This window comes from Amphiura filiformis, chromosome 1 (assembly GCF_039555335.1).
Source record: "Amphiura filiformis chromosome 1, Afil_fr2py, whole genome shotgun sequence".
NCBI lineage: Eukaryota > Metazoa > Echinodermata > Ophiuroidea > Amphilepidida > Amphiuridae > Amphiura > Amphiura filiformis.
Genome location: NC_092628.1, coordinates 77,404,164 through 77,424,820, shown reverse-complemented (window position 1 = coordinate 77,424,820; position 20,657 = coordinate 77,404,164). Strand labels below are relative to the sequence as shown.

The window sequence follows — 20,657 nt, the reverse complement described above, 5'->3', positions numbered from 1 at the left end:
CAATGCTTGGTATTAACCTTGACACTACAATATGTCAAACACCATTAAAGGGAACCACTGCTTTCACTGGAAGTTACTGTTTCATTAGTACTGATGATGCTTGTAATTGCTATCTTCAGTAGATAGCACCAGAAGGCTATAGCCTATAGTGCTGTCTTCAGTAGATAGCATTAATGTATCGATTACATGGCAGGCATCAGTGCACATTTTCTGTATTCACGTAAAGTATGAATACTGTTGCTAAAATTGCCATCTTCAGTAGAAAACGCTGCTTCTTTTAATTGATATATTCACTGACGTAGGTAGAATAATTTTGATAATTTGCTATCTTCAGTAGATAAGGTCACTTTATCAATTGCGGTTTCCAGACAGCATTATTCTATATATTAATTTCTGAATTCATAAGATATAATTATTTTATTTGTTATTGTCTTTTACCAGATATATTTATTTCATTTAAAATTGCTATCTTCAGTAGACAGCTATATGTTATGTATCTATTGCTTTATATTATCTTTACTTATATACTTAATCCAAATTACTAATATATTTAGTGCAATATTTAGCACCATGCCTTCAAAATCTGACATTCGTCATCATAATGTCTGGAATAATTTACGAGATGGTATATTATCAACTAATTGGGTTATGGAAAATGGGCAACAAAAAGAGCAACCTTAGATGGAAGGAAGAGGCCGATTAAAGTCAAACGCAGCCATTATTCATACGCCTCACGGGACTCTCTCCCTGTTCACTCCTCGCGTACAGCGCTAGCTGCCGTTTAGTACACGCCCTCCAGTCCTGCCCTATCTAAGGATGCATCAATCGTGCCGAAAAAAGTAGAGAGAAAAATAACGTTTACATGTAAGTAAAACGGGGGGCATTAAGTTGATTGGATTGAATGGGGTTAGCAGGGTGAAAAATAAGCAGATGAGAATGAATTGTATCCTAGCATTTAAGAGGAGATTAATAATGATATAACGCCTTGAAAGCCTCCAACTTGTAAGCTGCTCCATATCTCCGTGATGTTATGTCGAATTCAAACCTGTCAAGTCATTTCTAAAAGTTATCATTTCACACCGACACCGCTTGTGTATCCATTTTTCGCTCTTTAATTTAAACGTTCTGTAAACAGACTTGGTGTTGGCATCACGTTGCTTCACAGCTTCTACGTGGTTTATGATGAGAAAAAAGTCCTGTATTAAGTCACCTAACGCCCCCTTAAGGAAGATCCTGAATGGTCATTTGAAAGCTCTTGTGTGTGTGACTGCTGCAAGCACTTGAAGGCGTATATCATCAGAGTTGTGTATCGATGCATTATTGAGTGCCAGATCATAGTGACAAATTTTGCTCCGAGATTGATACTTGACAAGCACTTGACGGCCACTTATTGAAGCATCGTCACGACTCTTACCGTCGTAGTAAGCTTACAGGACGATATAGCATCTACATGCTGGCCTGCCAAGAGATTGATAACCCCAATATAAGTTTTTTTTCTTTTTGGATGGTTAGCTTTAGACATACAACATGCTACAAAATGATGAAAAGGGCAATGATGAGAAAGAGAGAAACAGAGAGAAAGGAAACTGGATTTGGTTATTGACTTTGGCTTATATTGCTATGTTTATTTAGTAAAAAAATAAATTATTATATGATTTTAAAATCGTCTTCATTTAGAGAGTAATAATTATTAGTTACTGTCTTCAGTAGATAGCGACGTGGATACATGCATTTTAATAGCCGTGTATATCTTTATGAATCGTTATCATCAGTAGACAGAAATACCTTCGCCACATGCACAATGTTATCATTTGTAACAGAAAGGCTGAAAATAAAAGTAGACATATGCCTACGCCTATTCAAAGAATGGGGAAAGAAAGAAGGATGAAAGAACGAGCGGATGGACGAATCGAAAGAAAGAAAGAAAGAAAGAAAGAAAGAAAGAAAGAAAAGAAAGAAAGAAAGAAAGAAAGAAAGAAAGAAAGAAAGAAAGAAAGAAAGAAAGAAAGAAAGAAAGAAAGAAAGAAAGAAAGAAAGAAAGAAAGAAAGAAAGAAAGAAAGAAAGAAAGAAAGAAAGAAAGAAAGAAAGAAAGAAAGAAAGAAAAACTATTATCTGAATATGATTCAAACATGCACCAATTACAGCACTGATTGTCCTGAAATTACATCTACTGAAAAATCAAGTTAGTAATTTTTGAGTCATGAAGTATAGAGCATGTTAAAATATACAAAAAGTTATACTTCCATGTAAATTGTAATTGAATATGTAAATATAACAAATTATTCGAGTTCATATCAGTTCACTATCAACATTATTCAAATAAACTCACGAGTTTATCAGAATTTTAATGAAAATTTTCTCAATTATCACACTTCCAAGGAAACATGGGAAGTGACAAATGATGTGTAAATTGAATTAATCCCAGTAATGAAGTAAAACCGTTTATCCTGCAGTAACTATAGACTACATGATGTAATATTGCTTAAATTAGTCCGTTGCTCAACAACATTTACATAAAACAATTTAAGTAAATGTTATAATCCATTAAAGCGATATGCCATGCTGTCATCGCGTTTCCATTTTCATGATGATCATACGCAATATTATTCATCCAAAAAAACCGCATGATGAAGTTGTTCAGTAAAGTGTAGATAGAAACGTCAGAGTGGTAGCTGCTATCAATACCGTCCCTTACTCGTGCGTTCATCTGTGAAATCACGACATCATTAGCCTAACTAAATCACTAATTTAGTCTTCACTTGATCGACATATTTCCGCTTGCAATGTACTTTTCTATTTCTTGTCACATTTACAAAGATAGAGGGGGAGAGAGAGAGAGTGAAAAAAAACCCGCGAAAGTGAGAGAGAGAGATTGCCTATAATATGAAAAAAGGTTTTTACATTTAGTCTTTTTTTAAACATTTGAAAACAATTTCATTTACCAACACGAAATAAAATAGTGCACTGACTTTAATGCTATCTACCGAACCCGGCCAATAATGACAACTTCACCTTTTGAGCTTACAATGCCAAAAGAGCTTACAAAGCCAAAATTTGAAAATATTGCTATCTACTGAAGATAGCAATGCATCTTTAATCCTGTGATATGTCTTAACATTATATACGCCTTTTCGTTTATTTTCTGAATGACATTAGAAGCGATTAGTCTGGTTTGACGGAGTTTAAAATGTAATTTCTTGTAATATCAGATTTCCACGGTGTTTGGAGAAGACTTGGAGAAATTCCCTGGCGACAAAGGATTACAACACAAAAGAACGAGTTAATTCCAAATTGCATTTGACGCGTTGCAGCTTATATTAAAGTTAAATGCTTCATAATATTTTGATCAAAAGAAACAGTGCTTTGTTTTTTAACTACATTCTTCCTATTATTCGTATGCAAATGATGTATCTAGTCATGACTAGCATCGTCACTTTTCTTTTAATTTGAAAACCTGTTATTACTCATTTTTCTTTGTAATTTGATCATGATTTTGATGGAAATTAATCTTACAAAAACAGTGTATGGTCTACGCGTGCGCAGTCGGAAACACCGGAGAATATCAACTAACATTCATTGAAATTGTAATACTGGACTCAGGTCTTTTGAAATATTTCTTTTTGTGTATTCTAAGGCAGTCCAGCATAATAATAATTGTATTTGAGTTTCGTTAAATCGTAATCATTGTGCAATATGAATTCACACCGTGAACATCATGAATAAGAGTCTTTTTACTATCTGCAGCATAAAAGCGCAAAGCGATGAATTGACCGTATCAAATTACAAAGTTTTCTACAATTTTCTTATCCTGTAAATAGCGCTTATTCTATTTCACATTGAAAAGAAGAAAATCTACAAGTCAAGAAAGGAATGTGATTAGATTTAACAGTCAATGACACTTAGTTATCAGCAAATAAACGAAGAATAGTGAAAAAGCGTTTGTGAGTCACTTAAACACACAGACATTGACAATAGAAAACCGTACGGGGTAACCGATCAAAACAAGTCCATTGGTTTTATATAGTCGAGTCTCACTATGGCCAGGGGCGTATTAGGCGCTCAAAGCTCTGATATAATTACATCTATATGGAATCAGTAATATGCCAAATATTATCTTAAACCCTGCAATCATATAAGTCATATCTACCCAGGGATTCTGTGTCTTCAAAAAGCAAACAAATTAAATTGTAGTGAGGGAGAGATAAATGAGACGAGTAAAGAAGAATGATCAGGTTTAATCGCGCCAGTGCTCTCGCTTACTAGTAAATCGCGAATGACTGCCTTGTGATGTTGGTTATTGGCTTCAACGCTTATCACGTGTTGATGTAAAATATACGAGAAATAAGTAATTCAACCACCAAATATGTTTATTTACGTAAGAGCTTGTTTATATTTTATTTCCAAAACAATCTCAAAGAAATTTTTTAAATGTCTAATGTACCGTGTCGCAAACACTGTTCCGATATTATAATTTAGATGAGATTTTAAAGCATTAAGTGAGGTGACATTTACAGCTGAGCTGTTACTTCCCTCATCTCTTACAAATGAGTACGTTACAATTACATTTAAACGATGTGAGGTATAACAATCGACCGCAAGAACTAGACAGATTTAAGAAGAAATGTGAAATGACCCGCTTGCGTTATCGATGCATTGCTGTCTGCGAAAATAAATAACAACCTGCTTGGACATCATCATGAGAAGAAAATCAATTGATTATTTGCCACAATTACAACAAATTATCGCCACTAGATCGTGACAACAGACCAGTACTTGTTCTAGATTATTATCACTTAAATGATTTCCCGGACTTCCTTAAAACAGTTAAGTTTTACACGTTTCAATTCGTGACATACTGCAGTGGTTTTTAATTTAGGAACTACTTGGGCCATCATTGCAATTTATTGTCATAATTACTGCAGTATTTTGACGTAGTACGGAGTTGATCAGTTTGTCAAGAACCTTTCGGGATTGTCACTTACCGCTGATAAATGAAGTTTAATTGACCATAGGTTCAAATTAAGTCGTTTTCTCTCTAGATAATTTAGTGTATGTTATTTATATTATCACGCAGTTTTCACTTAAATGAGAAATAGTGTTTGTTTCCGACAGAATTAAAAACGCATCATCCATCAGCTCGGCTGTATGATTGCATTCTATATTGACATAAGAGGGTCAGGCGTTATAGTTTTATCTTATCTGGAGCATCACATATTTGACATTTATTTTGTTCTTTTCTCTTTCTCTTTCCTGTATATTGTGTAGCGTTTTTACACTTTTAATGCTATCTACCGGAGATAACACTTTTATGCTATCTACCGTAGACAGCACTTTTATGCTATCTACGATAGATAGCACTTTTATGATATCAACCGTATACAGTAATTTTATCTAATCTACGGTAGATAGCACTTTTATGATATCAACCGTAGACAGCAATTTTATGCTATCTACGGTAGATAGCACTTTCATGATATCTATCATAGACAGCAATGTCACGCTATCTACGGTAAATAGCTCTTTTATGATATCAACCGTAGACAGTAATTTTATGCTATACGGTAGATAGCATTTTTATGATATCAACCATAGACAGTAATATCATGCTATCTATGGTAGATAGCACTTTTATGATATCAACCGTAGACAGTAATTTTATGTTATCTACGGTAGATAGCACTTTTATGATATCAACCGTAGACAACACCTTTATGCTATCTGCGGTAGATAGCACTTTTATGATATCAATCGTAGACAGCAATATCATGCTATCTATGGTAGATAGCACTTTTATGATATCAACCGTAGACAGTAATTTTATGTTATCTACGGTAGATAGCACTTTTATGATATCAACCCTAGACATCACTTTTATGTTATCTACGGTAGAAATCACTTTTATGATATCGTAGACAGCAATGTTTGATAGCACTTTAATGATATCTACCGTAGACAGCAATGTTTGATAGCACTTTAATGATATCTACCGTAGACAGGAATGTTATGCTATCTACCGTAGATAGCACTTTTATGCTGTTACAACTTTTATGCTATCTACCGTAGATAACACTTAAAAGTATAATCTCATACTTACATGTTATTTCCCTTCCCCAGTTAGTTTAGATGATTTTAAGTGTGCTATCTACCGTAGATAGCAGAGTTGCTATCTACCGTAGATAGCAAAGTTTCCTATATAATCCTCTCACGTTATGATAATTGAATATACGTTGTATATCATCTATTATCTACATGTAGTTAAATTACTTTACTAAATCATATCTACGGTAGTTAGTATTTAACATGTTTTCCTAAAATCACATCTATATAAGCGTATACATGGTACTTGAATAGAGCTTTAAAGTTCAGCATCAGCACTTGACATCCCACATCCTTTACCAAGTTGCTACACAGTAACATATCGCATTGATTTATAAAGTAAATTGATTTTATTACACTTATTAAATGCTGTCTACTGAAGATAGCACCAAATTGCATCACACATAGCGGAAGAAATGCTGGCACCATACAATGTCCCAGCCACAGTTTATCGGTTTTTACAATTTTCCATTCATCAATTGTCTCTTCCATATAACTTATACTCTCATTTCAATCTGTTCTAGGACAAATAGATATATAACTTGATTAGTGTCACATTGTATCATATCACATGCACTATATGCTCTATCTAAAGGTGGGAGGTGAAAGTTATTTTATCCTTTTTTAATTACCTAATCGATATGGACCATGCAATTGATATGGTGCGAGTAAAACAATTTACTCTGTGTGAGTACATCACCCTTCTACTTCCCTATGGAATGCAATAGCTAATTATCGGCGCGTCATTTCGATTATCTTTATCTCTCACAAAAAATGCCTACACATTTCAAAATGGATATTCACATCATCTTTTGACAGAGTTTGAACACTCCATCTGCATAATATCAAAGTATAATTAAACCATGGAATTAACGATTGTTTTAACTAATTATTAAAGCCTATATTGTGTTATGAGCACTCGAGAGCTCATTAGCAACATTAGCTTCGATTTGTTAACGAAATTTTATAGATCGGACACATTCTCCAGCTGGGTTCATTTCGCCCAACCTGTAATGTGAGGTGTACTTTTTTCTGATGATCATGCCTTCATCATAAACATCATGTCATGTTTTTCATCTTATCTAGTTAACCAAATATTTTAATGATCAAACTTTAATTAGATATTTTGGTGGTAATTTACTATAACTATCATAGTAAAACAGCACGGTGAATATACCATAACTGGGTTGAACGAAATATATTAAGAAGCATTTATTAAATCTAATGGCTCTAAATTTCTTTGAAACCAAACTATCCAGCTATTTTGTAATAGTTTACCTTATCATTGGGCTTTATTACTCCGTGCCTTTATGAGTATAATTAAGTGTTCATAGTACGTGAGCGAGTCTCTTATTTCGCGGGGTTTCCGCTAGCAAGGTAAACTTGGAGTGGATACATTTTCCCGCTATTTCAGTCGTAGTCTCATCTCAGTAATATTGGAATTGTAGAGATTGATTGCTCGTCAAGTTCCGTTGCTGGAGTATTTAGAGCTCGATGAATAGAAGACAAGTTGACTTTTCTATTACCGCTTATTCAATCTTAAGTCAATCCATGAATAGATTACCGTACCTAATTAGCCATCAGAGTATTCTCATGTAATATAATGTTTTCTTGTTGATAAATTGACTTGTTTTGGGGTCATAATTATCATGCTGATAAAACTATACACTTCAAAATTGGTAAGGTTTAATGACATCATAATCAAAGTATATAGTTATTATTGGATGTGAAACGATCAAATAGATCTCGTACTTTTCACTAACTTGAAAAATATCGCGGCATTAGCTAAACGACTGCAGATTTAAATTTTGATCAGCTTCAAGAGTTCTCACGATGATAGTGCCTTGTGAAAATAATATGAGAATTTAAAGTAAACCAGCTTATTCACCATATTTCTCTATAGAAATATTGTAGTATCATTAGCTAAAAAGCATATAGTTATCAGTAAAGTACACAGTTGTTTTATTACTAAATGAGACTTATTACTAGCGGCAAGTTGTGCAATTGAGTCTAATACATCCGGAGATTTTATCCTAATAAAAGTAATAAAATCAACTCGGATATTTTATTAATACCTTTCTTATTGAGCCCAACGCAGCCTAAAGAGTAATACAGATATTGAATGAGAGTGGTGGTTGTTTGGGGAGGAAAATAACCAAGGGCGGGACACGCCGATTGTGCACTTATTATTGCCAACATGTCACATCTCTTTTTAACTGAAGTCATGTTCGAATCACGGAATCTATCTTCCAGTATTTACCGGCACGTATTGTGCGTGAGCATCGACAAGTTACAGAAACAAAAAGGTTTCAGGCATTTTTGATCAAAGTTAATGACTTTCTTTGTATTAGAACAAAGCCGGAGATGTTCTATGTAATTTGGAAGCGATATGTAGAAATTATTCTGCGAATACTTTTAACTATAAAGGGTAGAGGCGAGAACATTTTTGGCGATGCAATTGATGTAATAGCTCCGATGTAATTTAGTTATGGACACTTCAGATGTGATATAACAAATGAGTCACGAACACCCATCGCATTTTGGTAACTTAATGTGCTTATAGGTTTTGATCATGCAGGATAAATAAAGTTTGACTCTATATATACCGCGTCACTCTAGGTCATCGAAACTGACGTACAATGACGTCATATTATGAAATCAATTCATATACTTTTCAAATATGAAACACAATATTTTTACGCAAAAACAATACCAAACTCAACATTTTACCAAATAGATGACAGCTATTCTTTCTGTTCTGTTGTCTTGCAGGTTCTCAACAAGCAACCATTCTTGGGAAAACAAGACGCCCTCGGACAGCTTTCACGAGCCAACAACTTCTGGAATTGGAACAACAATTTAAGAAAAATAAATATTTGTCTAGACCTAAACGATTTGAAGTGGCTACGTCACTTATGCTGACTGAAACTCAGGTGAGTCATTGTGATTTACACACACTTAAACATCAATAAATCACTTAGATAATAATTATTTTATTCTCCTCCTCCTCCTCTTCCTTCTCCTCCTCTTTCTCCTCCTCTTCTTTTCTCCTTCTTCCACTCCTTCCTCTCCTCCTCCCACTCCCCTTCTCTTCTTCCTCTCCTCCTTTCCTCTTCCTCCTCCTCCTCATTCTTCTCCTCCTCCTCCCCTCTTTCTCTTCCTCTTCCTTCTCCTCCTCCTCCCACTCCTTCCCTCCTCTCCTCTCCTCTTCCTCCTCATCCTCCGGCCTCCTTCTCCCTCCTCCTCCTCCCACTCTTTCTCTTCCTCCTCCTCCTTCCCCCTCCTTCCTCCTCCTCCTCCTCCTCCTCCTCCACCTCCTCCGCCTCCTCCTCCTAATGTCTTCTCTTGTCTTCTCAAACTTCGTATACTTGTACATGTATTATCCTCTTCTCCTTTCGACGTCTTCTAAATGTTTTGCCCTCCTCTATCTTATTCCTCCTGTTCCTTTTCCTCCCCTTTTCTACCTTTCATTTCTTCGTAAATGTCTTCTTAATTGCATTTACCACTTTCTTTTTTAATAACCCTTTTATGATTTTGCAAGTCTGTGATATTTTCGTTGATACATTGATACACCAATTACGCTTTGTATCATTCCGCTTGCTTTAATTAAATCCCATCCTCCCGTACTCCGTAATTATCCGCTGCATCTTATCTTAGCAACGAGATCATTTTCGGCAGAGTTCACTATGTTGTCCTAGAATGTTTCTAGTGCCCCCTTTTATGCCATGTTCAAATAATGCTTAAAAGTAGATTAAACGACGACATTAATTTCCGATACGTTCGCCTTACCGTAAACTAATTACTGCTCACAAATCCGCGTGGCATCGTCATTCCCACATTGACATTGCTACCAAATTCTTATTATATTAGTAAGTCAGGAGTTCGGTCTCGATAAATAGAGAGCTTTTTATATTTATCGAATATTCAGATTAGTTTTAAATTGAAATTCCTATAAAAAGATACTGAAACACGGATATATAGTTTACAGATTTTTATCAGTGGGAGTTTTGTACATGGTGAACTAGTCTCTTACCCATGCAAGAGGTTATCAATAATTGGATAAGACGGAATTACATGCTATTTGCGAAGATTAACCTGCAATCCGTTAAGTTATCTTCATAGACTTATTCGAGTCAGATGAGCACAAGATTGGACAATAATCCAATTAAACAAAACGAATTAAATTAAAACGTCCTACATTACTGACCATTTAACGCTCGTTTTATATTATGTGTGCAGTTTGCACTCAGTTTAAGTGATATTTTAGTGGGAAAATTAAATCAGTGTGTTTCGCGTTTGTGTACGGTTTACTGCCCATCCAGTCGTGTCGTTATAGAGACTAGTTCACCATACTCGTTATAAATACTTCATTTTCTAAAACATGCCAATTTCAAAAAGTAACATAAATACATACATGATTAATGTTCTAATCTTGTTATGTTATTAATGTCAGTGCAATAAGCATTTTTTAATATATTTGTTATATACCAGTAATCGCCGGTGAATTAATCCAATCTTCTGATGTCGTATTAAAATTGAAAGATGGAATCCACTTTTTTTTTAGTATCGCTTAGACAAAACTTCATTTTGCATCAATGAGTCTAATTAATTGACATGATTAGCCTGCATCATCTTGACTCATCTTCCATGACATCCACCTGGTTCCCAAAGATGATGCTGCCTCCCACCTTATCTTGGATGCCTTTATATATCAAAACATAAATTTCTCCAGTAATTTTGGCATTCTTTGAACAAAGTTTATGAATAAAGATAACTTCATATTTCTATTGTACTTCTTAAGATTTAGGTTTTGGTTTATAAAATAACTAAACAAATGGTATTTTCTCTGTTTTTATTTATATTTTAGGTGAAGATCTGGTTCCAAAACAGAAGGATGAAATGGAAGAGGAGCAAGAAAGCCAAGGAGACACCAAGCCAAGACTCTGAGAAGGACATTGACGTAGCTGAATCAGGCTCTGTTACATCACCAGTAGATCGTAGTAAAGATATAACAAGCAAACAAGACTGTATCGTAATGCATGACGATGATGCCATTCGTATTGGCAGCGAATATGAACACGATGATGTCGACGATGATGTTGACATCGATGACGATGATGATGAACTTGACGCCGATTGTCATTCTCCAATTTGTCCTGTAACAATGGAAGAGCGAGCTGCTCTAATTAGTCAAGAGAACTCTTTCACGGAAGATAGGTTTTCGTCGGTTGCGGTACCGACAACGCCGCCGACGACGACGACATCAAGACCGGGGTTTAGCAATCCACCGATGGCCACGGTTCACTAACATGCAATATACATAGAAATTTAATGGTGACTTTTTATTATTTTGTTGGTGTAAATATTTTGAGTTTTATGTACATAATAGTTATCTTTATAAACATTCCATGGAACCAAACCAAACTGATTTAAACTGGTCTGACCCTATAAAGTGAAGTAACCTAGTGGCACAAAACACTCTTTGAAAAAAGGTTCTAGTGTTTCTACATAATTATACAGACAAAAAGGTTCTAGGGAATTGCAAAAACCCCAAACGGTTCTTTTTGGACTTTTTATAACCTTTTCATATCTAACATAACCTGGGCCTCATGGAAGAACAGATGATACCTTAAAACATCCACTGAATGAGTAACCCAGGCAAAAGAAGAAATAAAACAAACAAACAAAAAACATGTCTAAAATTTTTTCTGGCATTTGCAGAACCCTTTCAGTTCTTCGGGACATACATCAGGATAGCTTATGAACCTTTTTAGGTTCTACTTGGAATCTTTTTTCAAAGAATGTTATATAATTCCCTGCCCTTTTTCCAATTATATGAAGCAGTGAAATGTTTCAGTATTCATGTTTTATTCCATGATAGAATTGGGGAAATTCTATTTTCAATTTGATCATGTGTTTGAACAAGTTGTATTGAAAATAAGAACTTTTTTTTTTATCGTGGTACAGCATGCTAAAATGATAGCCATTACAAATAAAGGTGGGGTCATTTGTTTTTCAATAATTATGTAGTGCGTATATTCTTCAACCCTATACCCCCCCCTGACGAACTGCCCGTGAACAGGGTCCTCTAAGTGTATAAAAAGATTGAATGGGACAACCCTCTCTTAAATCAGTCTAAAACGAATGAACTTTCATTTTGTCGTAGCGTTATACTGTATTCTACTGTTGTGAGAGTGAACATAATACGTAACTGTCACAATCCTTCTGGAGAGAACTTGAGTTTTCCACTCCAAAAAGAGTTATCCCTCATTTAACTCTTCTGGAAGAGTATAGTGATTACTTTTAAGTAAAAATCTAAAAATTTAAAAATCTATTGAAGTGGAAAAACGTAAGCGAATTTCTCTCAGATCTGCCATGACATCCCATCTAAAATTTTAAAAGAAGTCAAATTTATTCCATATAGATAAATTCATGGCATTTTCATTATAGAGAAATTTGCAGCATTTACACTCTTTAAATTTCTCCACTGGAGTAATCACACAATGATATAATCGAACCTTAATCAGAAAGGCAATGTAAAGTTAAACGAAAGTGTTTTGTTCCAATTGTGTATAATGTCCCATCAGGCCCCTACATCCACTACAGACATAGATAATAGATGAAAATGAATTATGATAGCTCCTTTGTTAAGTGTGCAACTGTTTTGTACAAAGTGATGTGCCTCCAACCTGCCACAGTCTAATTCTTTTCGTCAGTCAAATTGAACCCTCTACGCACAATTATGTTTGAATGTGAAACGTTAGTCTAATCTAATAAGCAAAATGGAAGCGAGATCTTATTTTGCATAAATCAGTAAGCGATCTTAGCTTAAACGCTATTACATTATGTTTATTACTTCCCTATGGAATACATTGGTTTATAAAATGTAGATATTTATTCGTATTGTGCAATTTAAACAAGGCTTTGTCTTTCACACTATCCGTTTAAGTGATACTTTAATTTAATTTTGAAAAGCTCTCTTTGGTTTCACTTAAATGAAAAAAAAAATACATGAAATGTGTAAAAAAGAATAATTGAAACATCGTTAATACTTCAGCCGGTTATCAATGAGTAAAATCAATTATTAAAACAAAGTTATGTTTAAGAACATAAAACCTTTTCGTAAGCTCGAGACCTTATGAATGAACTATTTCAATAATTTTTCCATATTTCCTAAATTCTTACATGTTTACAGCAGTATAGTGGTTAATAAGTACCACCGTAATTTACTACGCATTTTGTTATCTAATTCCATATTGAAACGGTTGAATTTGAAACCATCAAGGTTCTTTAGTTTTCTCTATTATGGAGCTTTACGAAAAGTTTCCATGAAGTAAACATAATGGGTTTCAGAAATGCAGGATTCATTGTTTCATGATAAAACTTTTGGTCTATAATTATTTAGAAAAAATAGCACCATTAATGGATCTCAATTTTATTTTTCCCCTGGTATAATATGAACGACATGATTGCGGACATTTCTGCTCTGTCTTACATAAGTTAAGCTTGTACCCAAAATACACTCTAATTTTTGTTTAACAAAAATGTAATTGTAACGAAAAATTGTAAATTTAATCTGTGAAGGTGCAAATAATTAAAAGCAATGAATATTTATATTGTGAAGATACATTAGGTATATTTCCGATATCGAAGTGGTGCATGTTGGGAATGAAAATGGCTCGAATTCACTGTCATGGGTGACGAATTCGATAGCTTTTAAGCCCTTTTCGTTCCCAGCATGCATTGTGTTTGTCTATCGATCGCTATCAGCAATATACCTTCTGACAATAACTTGTTTTCCATACCTTGTATGTAATAATGTTGTCTAGAATGTTATAATGATCATGTGATGTAACAATGTTTCTTCAAAAAGAGAAGATTTAAATAAAAATACAACAAGAAAATTTAATAAAACTGTGTGATGATTCGCTTTCTCTTGCAGTGATTCGTATGAGTGTTCAAGACTGTATCAACCGATATGGTTAGCAGACAACTGATCATAACAATCAATAATATTTATAACAATCAATAATATTTATTCAAAATTATAATTAAAACTGCTTTCGCCAATATATAGTAGAATGGTAAAATCAAATGCCTTATCATACGTATACGTGTATCAAAAATAATCTCAAATTTTGCATTTTTGGTCTGTATGAAATGATACAAGAAAGATTATCGTTTTTTTACTGTTCTGGATATACCTGTTATAAAACGCAAAATTGAGATATCGTCAACCCATAGCGCTACTGGAGTACAATCCTAGCCCTAACCCTATATACTCTCAACCCTAGAGCAGCACTACGGTATATGACGAAATCTCAATTTTGCGTTACGATAACGTCTCAATTTTGCGTTAGAATAACGTCTCAAGATTGCGTTAGAATAACGTCTCAAGTTTGTGTTACAATAACGTCTCGGAACTGGGATGTAATTACAGGTAAAGCGAGCTTTATTCTAGAAGTAAATGCGTTTTGGAATCATGGCATAACCGAACAATGCGGACGCACCCCTGACAATCCAATAATGATGAAAATATAAGTCTAGGAAAAAGAAATTGTGACATTCATGTTTGAACATCTACTTTTAATTTAATGAAATTAAACATGAGTCAATTACACGACATTTTTTAAGCACCAGAAAGCAATAATTGTTAAAATATATTTTATTTGAGTGAAATCTTTGCCGGTAATGTTTGTTTTATCAAATCATTAAACGCATTAAGAGAAACATTAATGCTTTGACATTTATATCAATGATAAAAACGAATACATTTTAAATAGATCCTTAACATAATTAAGTAAATTCGTCTTTTACGATTCTTACGTAATACCAAAAGAGTGCCGACACTATATGAAAATTAATATTAGTAATAACATCACCAGTAAAACGTAGGTTATGGTGTATAAATAGCATTTGGTTAATTCACTAATTATAAACAGCTAATGCGACAAAATATGAAATCGCAGCGGGACGTCACAAAGCTACATCCGAGGTAGTTGACCATTTGGTGCTTTAACAAATCCCAATTAAAATCCACTAATTATAAACATACATTTATATAAGTAATAATTCAATTGGATCGAAATAAAACAAATTATCGAGTAGGGGTGACTGCGGCTGGCAGACGCCACCCTGACTGCCACTGATAGCCAGTCGATACACACGTGAAATCGATGTGAAGTCATCGATATTTTCTACCATTTTTAAAGTGGTTTTATTTGCATTTAAATATAGTTGCTATTTAATAGTGCAGAAGATGTTCTCACCCGGGAGGGGCATTTTTCTATAATTGTAGATACAGACAAATTGCATTGTCTTTATTTAAAGAGAATTTACATGGCATGACTTTCATGAACTACAACATTCTTATGCAAATCTGTATGAGTGTAAAGCTTTTCAAGTATGTAATGCCAAAATACACAATGAGAAAAACTTATGAAATAGATGCATTTGTAGGATTGTAGAAATTAAACTTGATTAGATTTTTTGATTGCCAAATTCAAAAATAAGCAAGACTTGTATTAAAATTAACATATTAACTATCTTTCCATATAAAGGGGAAGAGAGTGATGAACGCAGATGTTAGTTTTACCGAGCAGTAAGACCAGACTAATCATCGCATGTCTATAGGGTGGGTGTGTGTAAGACTAAACATTTAACTTAACATGTGCTATCTACTGAAGATAGCGCGCGTAGGCGTTTAACCGTGTACGTCTTACAACTGATGGTGCTACAGAACATACGTTCGCTTTTTACACTATAGCTATGTTTGAAAACGTCAGTTGCCCAATTTTCATTCAAATTCACCAGAATTTACAATCCATCATCTCGCTTGTAAGGATGTTAATCAAAATATATTAGGTTTTCGACATTTCGTGACAAGATGTACATTTAGCTTAGAGAACATCACAATTTGACAGAAAATATGAAACCAATTTCAAATTACGTAAGCTTCCAAAGGACCATTTAAGGAGAACGACATGATTGATTAGCAATGGAAGTATCTTTTTGTAACCATCTTTAAAAGTCAGTGAATTTTCAGAATGACCTCAAATCTGTGAATTGCGCTCTTTTAACATGTTTAATGCGCACTGATTGAATCTATCAAATCTTTGACTTATCCAACCATACTTCATTTAAAATGACCTCAAAATAATTCAAATATATCGACTTGAGTATTTTATCCGTGTTAGCATGCATGTCAACTTTATCGCTTGAACAGATTCGAAGGCGCGAAAAGAGTTGTCAATTTTTTGACGGTCATTTAATCAAAGCTGTTGGTAGACTCAGGGGAATGACGGTGTAACGTTAGACGCACGTTGCTCCAAGGTTCCCGTGACTTCATCACCCGTGTATGTGATGTGAGTTATGTATGAATTCGTCAAAATACTGACTACAAGTAAACGAAATCTAACACACTTCACTCTTATTATGAATGCTGCTCTCATCATGTTATGTTACCAATTTAAGTGCTTATTTTTATCGTGAAATATTTAACACATAGCGGTTGAACATTATGAGAAAGCATGTAACAGGGCATATCAGCATGCAGTGAGCATCATGATGATCATTAAGGACTAAATGAAAGCTTATTGATCCCCTTATAATCAGAACATGGTTAGTAGCGCGTTTATTAAATTTATCGTAATGGCTGTGAAAACTGAGTCGTGGTCCGTAACACAATATTTATTTTGAATCATTTCAATTCAATAATGGCGAGCGTTGGAGCATGGAAATAAGAAGGTAGCAAGCATAGTGCCGGTACTTTGCACTAGCAGGCGGGCGGATTGTGTTTGCCCGTGCCACGTTTAGTGGGCGGTTGATTGCTGGTTAAGTGAAATAGCGACTCTGTTTGAGCGACACGAGGCTGATGGGTGATAACGGAGAAGAAAATTAAACAAATTATACAAATTATCGCCTGTATCTACTCAAATTTGGGTCGACGGCAGTTTAAAGCACACACAGATTTGTTTGTGGAGTGTTTACTGCCAAAATTGAGAGGGAATAATATTTAAATTCAACTAGTGACGTGAACTGTCTCGTAAGGTGGTTTCAAATTCAACATGTTTAAGTGCAATTCCGCAAGCTCTTGGATTACGGAATACTAAATATCTATACAATGTATTTGTAACAAATTTGTGAAAAATACATATAAGCTCGTGTCACCAAAATGCATTTTATTTACGAATTGTTGTTCGTTATTATCTTGTTTTGAACTAATGATCAACAAAACATTACATATTCATATATATATTAGAGGGAATAATATTTAAAATCATATATTCAACTAGTGACGTAAATTAGTTCGATATTATCTTGTTTTGAACTAATTAGTGCCTTAAAAGTGTTATAATTCAAATGCATTTTAGGTTGTGATAATTATGCATTATTTGCTATCTACTGAAGATAGCAATTTCTTCATTTGCTATCTACTGAAGACGATCGAGCATGTTTTTAACTTCAGTCGCTATCTACTGACGATATCATGTGGATCACTACCTTGGTTTTGTCAATGTTAAAGCAAATAACAGTAGACAGTATTAGAGATAGAAGTCGATATTTTCTTTATCTGCTATCTTCTGAAGATGAGCATGGTTTTAACTTCAGTCGTTGTCTACTGAAGATAGCATGTAGATCGATACCTTTGTTTTGTCAATGGTAATGGGGATAACAGTGTTTTTTTTATATATTGAAGATATAGAAATCAGTATTTCCTTCATCTGTTATCTTCTGAAGATAAGCATTGTGTTAACTTCAGTCGTTATCTACTGAAGATAGTATGCAGATCGATACCTTTGTTTTGTCAATGGTAATGGGGATAACAGTAGACAGTATATTGAAGATATAGGAGTCAGTATTTTCTTCATCTGATATCTTCTGAAGATGAACATAGTTTTAACTTCAGTCGTTATCTACTGAAGATAGCATGTAGATCGATACCTTTGTTTTGTCAATGGTAATGGGGATAACAGTAGACAGTATATTGAAGATATAGGAGTCAGTATTTTCTTCATCTGATATCTTCTGAAGATGAACATAGTTTTAACTTCAGTCGTTATCTACTGAAGATAGCATGTAGATCGATACCTTTGTTTTGTCAATGGTAATACAGATAACGGTAATATTGACGATATAGAAGTCGATATTTTCTTCATCTGTTATCTTCTGAAGATAAGCATGGTTTTAACTTCAGTCGTTATCTACTGAAGATAGCATGTATATCATTGCCTTTGTTTTGTCAATGGTAATGCAGATAACAGTAGACAGTATTGAAGATATAGAAGTCAGTATTTTCTTCATCTGCTATCTTTTGAAGATGAACATAGTTTTAACTTCAGTCGTTATCTACTGAAGATAGCATGTAGATCGATACCTTTGTTTTGTCAATGCATATAACAGTAGACAGTATATTGAAGATATAGAAGCACATAGAAGTCAGTATTTTCTTCATCTGATATCATCTGAAGATGAGCATTGTTTTAACTTCAGTCGTTATCTACTGAAGATATAATATCATTGCCTTTGTTTTGTCAATGGTAATGCAGATAATAGTAGACAATATATTGAAAATACAGAAGTCAGTATTTTCTTCATCTGCTATCTTCTGAAGATGAACATGGTTCAGTCGTTATCTACTGAAGAGAGCTTATAGATCGATACCTTTGTTTTGTCAATAGTAATACAGATAACAGAAGAGAGTATTGAAGATATAGAAGTCAGTATTTTCTTCATCTGTTATCATCTGAAGATGAGCATGGTTTTTAACTTCAGTCGCTGTCTACTGAAGATAGCATTTCTGACAATATTTATATAAATGCATAATATCTTGCCAGGTGCTACCAAAGCTTAGGAAGTTTTTCCTGAAAATGTACACAAGATCATATTTACGACTATAGTATTATGTCCATTTTCAAAACAATATGGTATTACTTCTCCTCTCCAACATTAACAAAGTATCCACGATGAAAAATAAATTTGTTTCAAGAGCACATAAAAAACAAATACATTTTGAATTCCTTACGCATAACATAGCTTTTCGATTGCATAATACGTATTACCAGAATTTTTTTTTAATTTTAACACAGATTATTGTAAAATTTATTAAAAATAGAAAGCATTAAACATGCCAAGTTACAGGCAATCACGGCTTACCCTCGCTATTACCTTCTTCATTAATGCAAATAAAATCTGTTTCCATAAATATCATATTTTATACTATATTTTCACACAAAATCCTATCCGAATTTTATTATATACTTTCTATCCCTTGATAATACATTAAGTGACTGTAAAGTAGTTTTTCTTTTTAATTCTTCAGGCAAGTCAGGTAAATAGAGAGTTTAGGATTCCAAAATCGGGGATGAGTATTGCAAATAATCCGAAATTGACTTGGCAGCGGAGTGCGGGGAAAGGCGGTAAATTGAATTAGGCCCAATCGTGTCTTGGTATCGACACCTTGGTTGATGGCCCATTAATAGCTCGTTGTTCAGTGTCGGTAGACATCATAGAACGGACAGAGTGCCATCTCTGCCCTGAGCTAACCATGGACGCTGCTTATGACACCAATATTCCAATATCTTAACCCACAAAATGCGTTTGTGTATCAGGATAGGAACGAGTTTCTAGTGAGTGATGAGCACAAGTATATGTTGAAAATAACATGGAAAAACAGTGTTATGATCGACGGGAATTATACAAACAAACATACATTTTCAGCAGGTTCGCCGTCGCAAATAATACAAGAGACAAATAGAAAAAGTGATCCCGCCCGGGAATCGAACCCAGGACCTCAGGTTTACAAAGCCTGTGCCTTAACCCCTTGGCCCAAGACCTGTGCCTATAGGTTAAGGCACAGGTGTTGTAAATATGAGGTCCTAGGTTCGATTCCCGGGCGGGATCACTTTTTCTGCTTGTTTCCTGTATTATTTGCGAAGGCGAACTACTGAAAAATTATATTATTGTATGTTTATGTTGAAAATAGCATGCTATCCTCAGTGGATAGCAATAAAATCCCACAACACTGTAAAACCTCTGTCATATGCTCTTTGATGCTGATACTGTACCAAAATATGTCTTGTTATCACAATGATATACATGCAACATTTGATTTCCCCATAATTGCGACGTCACTCTCAACATGATAATGCCAAGATGCATTTTATGTATTTTATTATGATACCGTATGTGAATTACCACTTTGCTATCTTCAGTAGATAGCAACCCTTTCTGAATTTAAACACTTTGCCTACATAACTATTATCTTAATCTTGTGTCGTGAGTAGGCATCAATTTGCCAAAAACGATCACCAAACAACATTCATACAACATTTGCTTTCCCCATAATTGTGACGTTTTATGTATTTTATTATGGTATGTGAATTACACTTTGCTATCTTCAGTAGATAGCAAACCTTTCTAAGTTTAAAAACCTTGTCTACATAACTATCTTAATCGTGTGTGTCGTGAGTAGGCAATCGATTTGCCAAAAACGGTCACCAAAACATTCATAGCCTGGTAATATAACCTAGTCCAGCTGTTAAGCAATATTTAATACGAG

General features: G+C 34.3%; 1 protein-coding gene across 1 annotated transcript in view; it reads left to right on the top strand.

The window, feature by feature from the left end:
* LOC140153715 (uncharacterized) overlaps positions 1-12,201 on the top strand; it is a 30,386-nt gene extending 18,185 nt beyond the window's left edge. The window contains exons 2-3 of the mRNA XM_072176543.1: positions 8,870-9,030; positions 10,965-12,201. Of these exons, the coding sequence (XP_072032644.1) occupies positions 8,870-9,030; positions 10,965-11,405 (602 nt within the window). The 3' untranslated portion in view covers positions 11,406-12,201. The remainder of the gene's footprint in view (positions 1-8,869; positions 9,031-10,964) is intronic.
* The last annotated feature ends 8,456 nt before the right edge of the window (positions 12,202-20,657 follow it).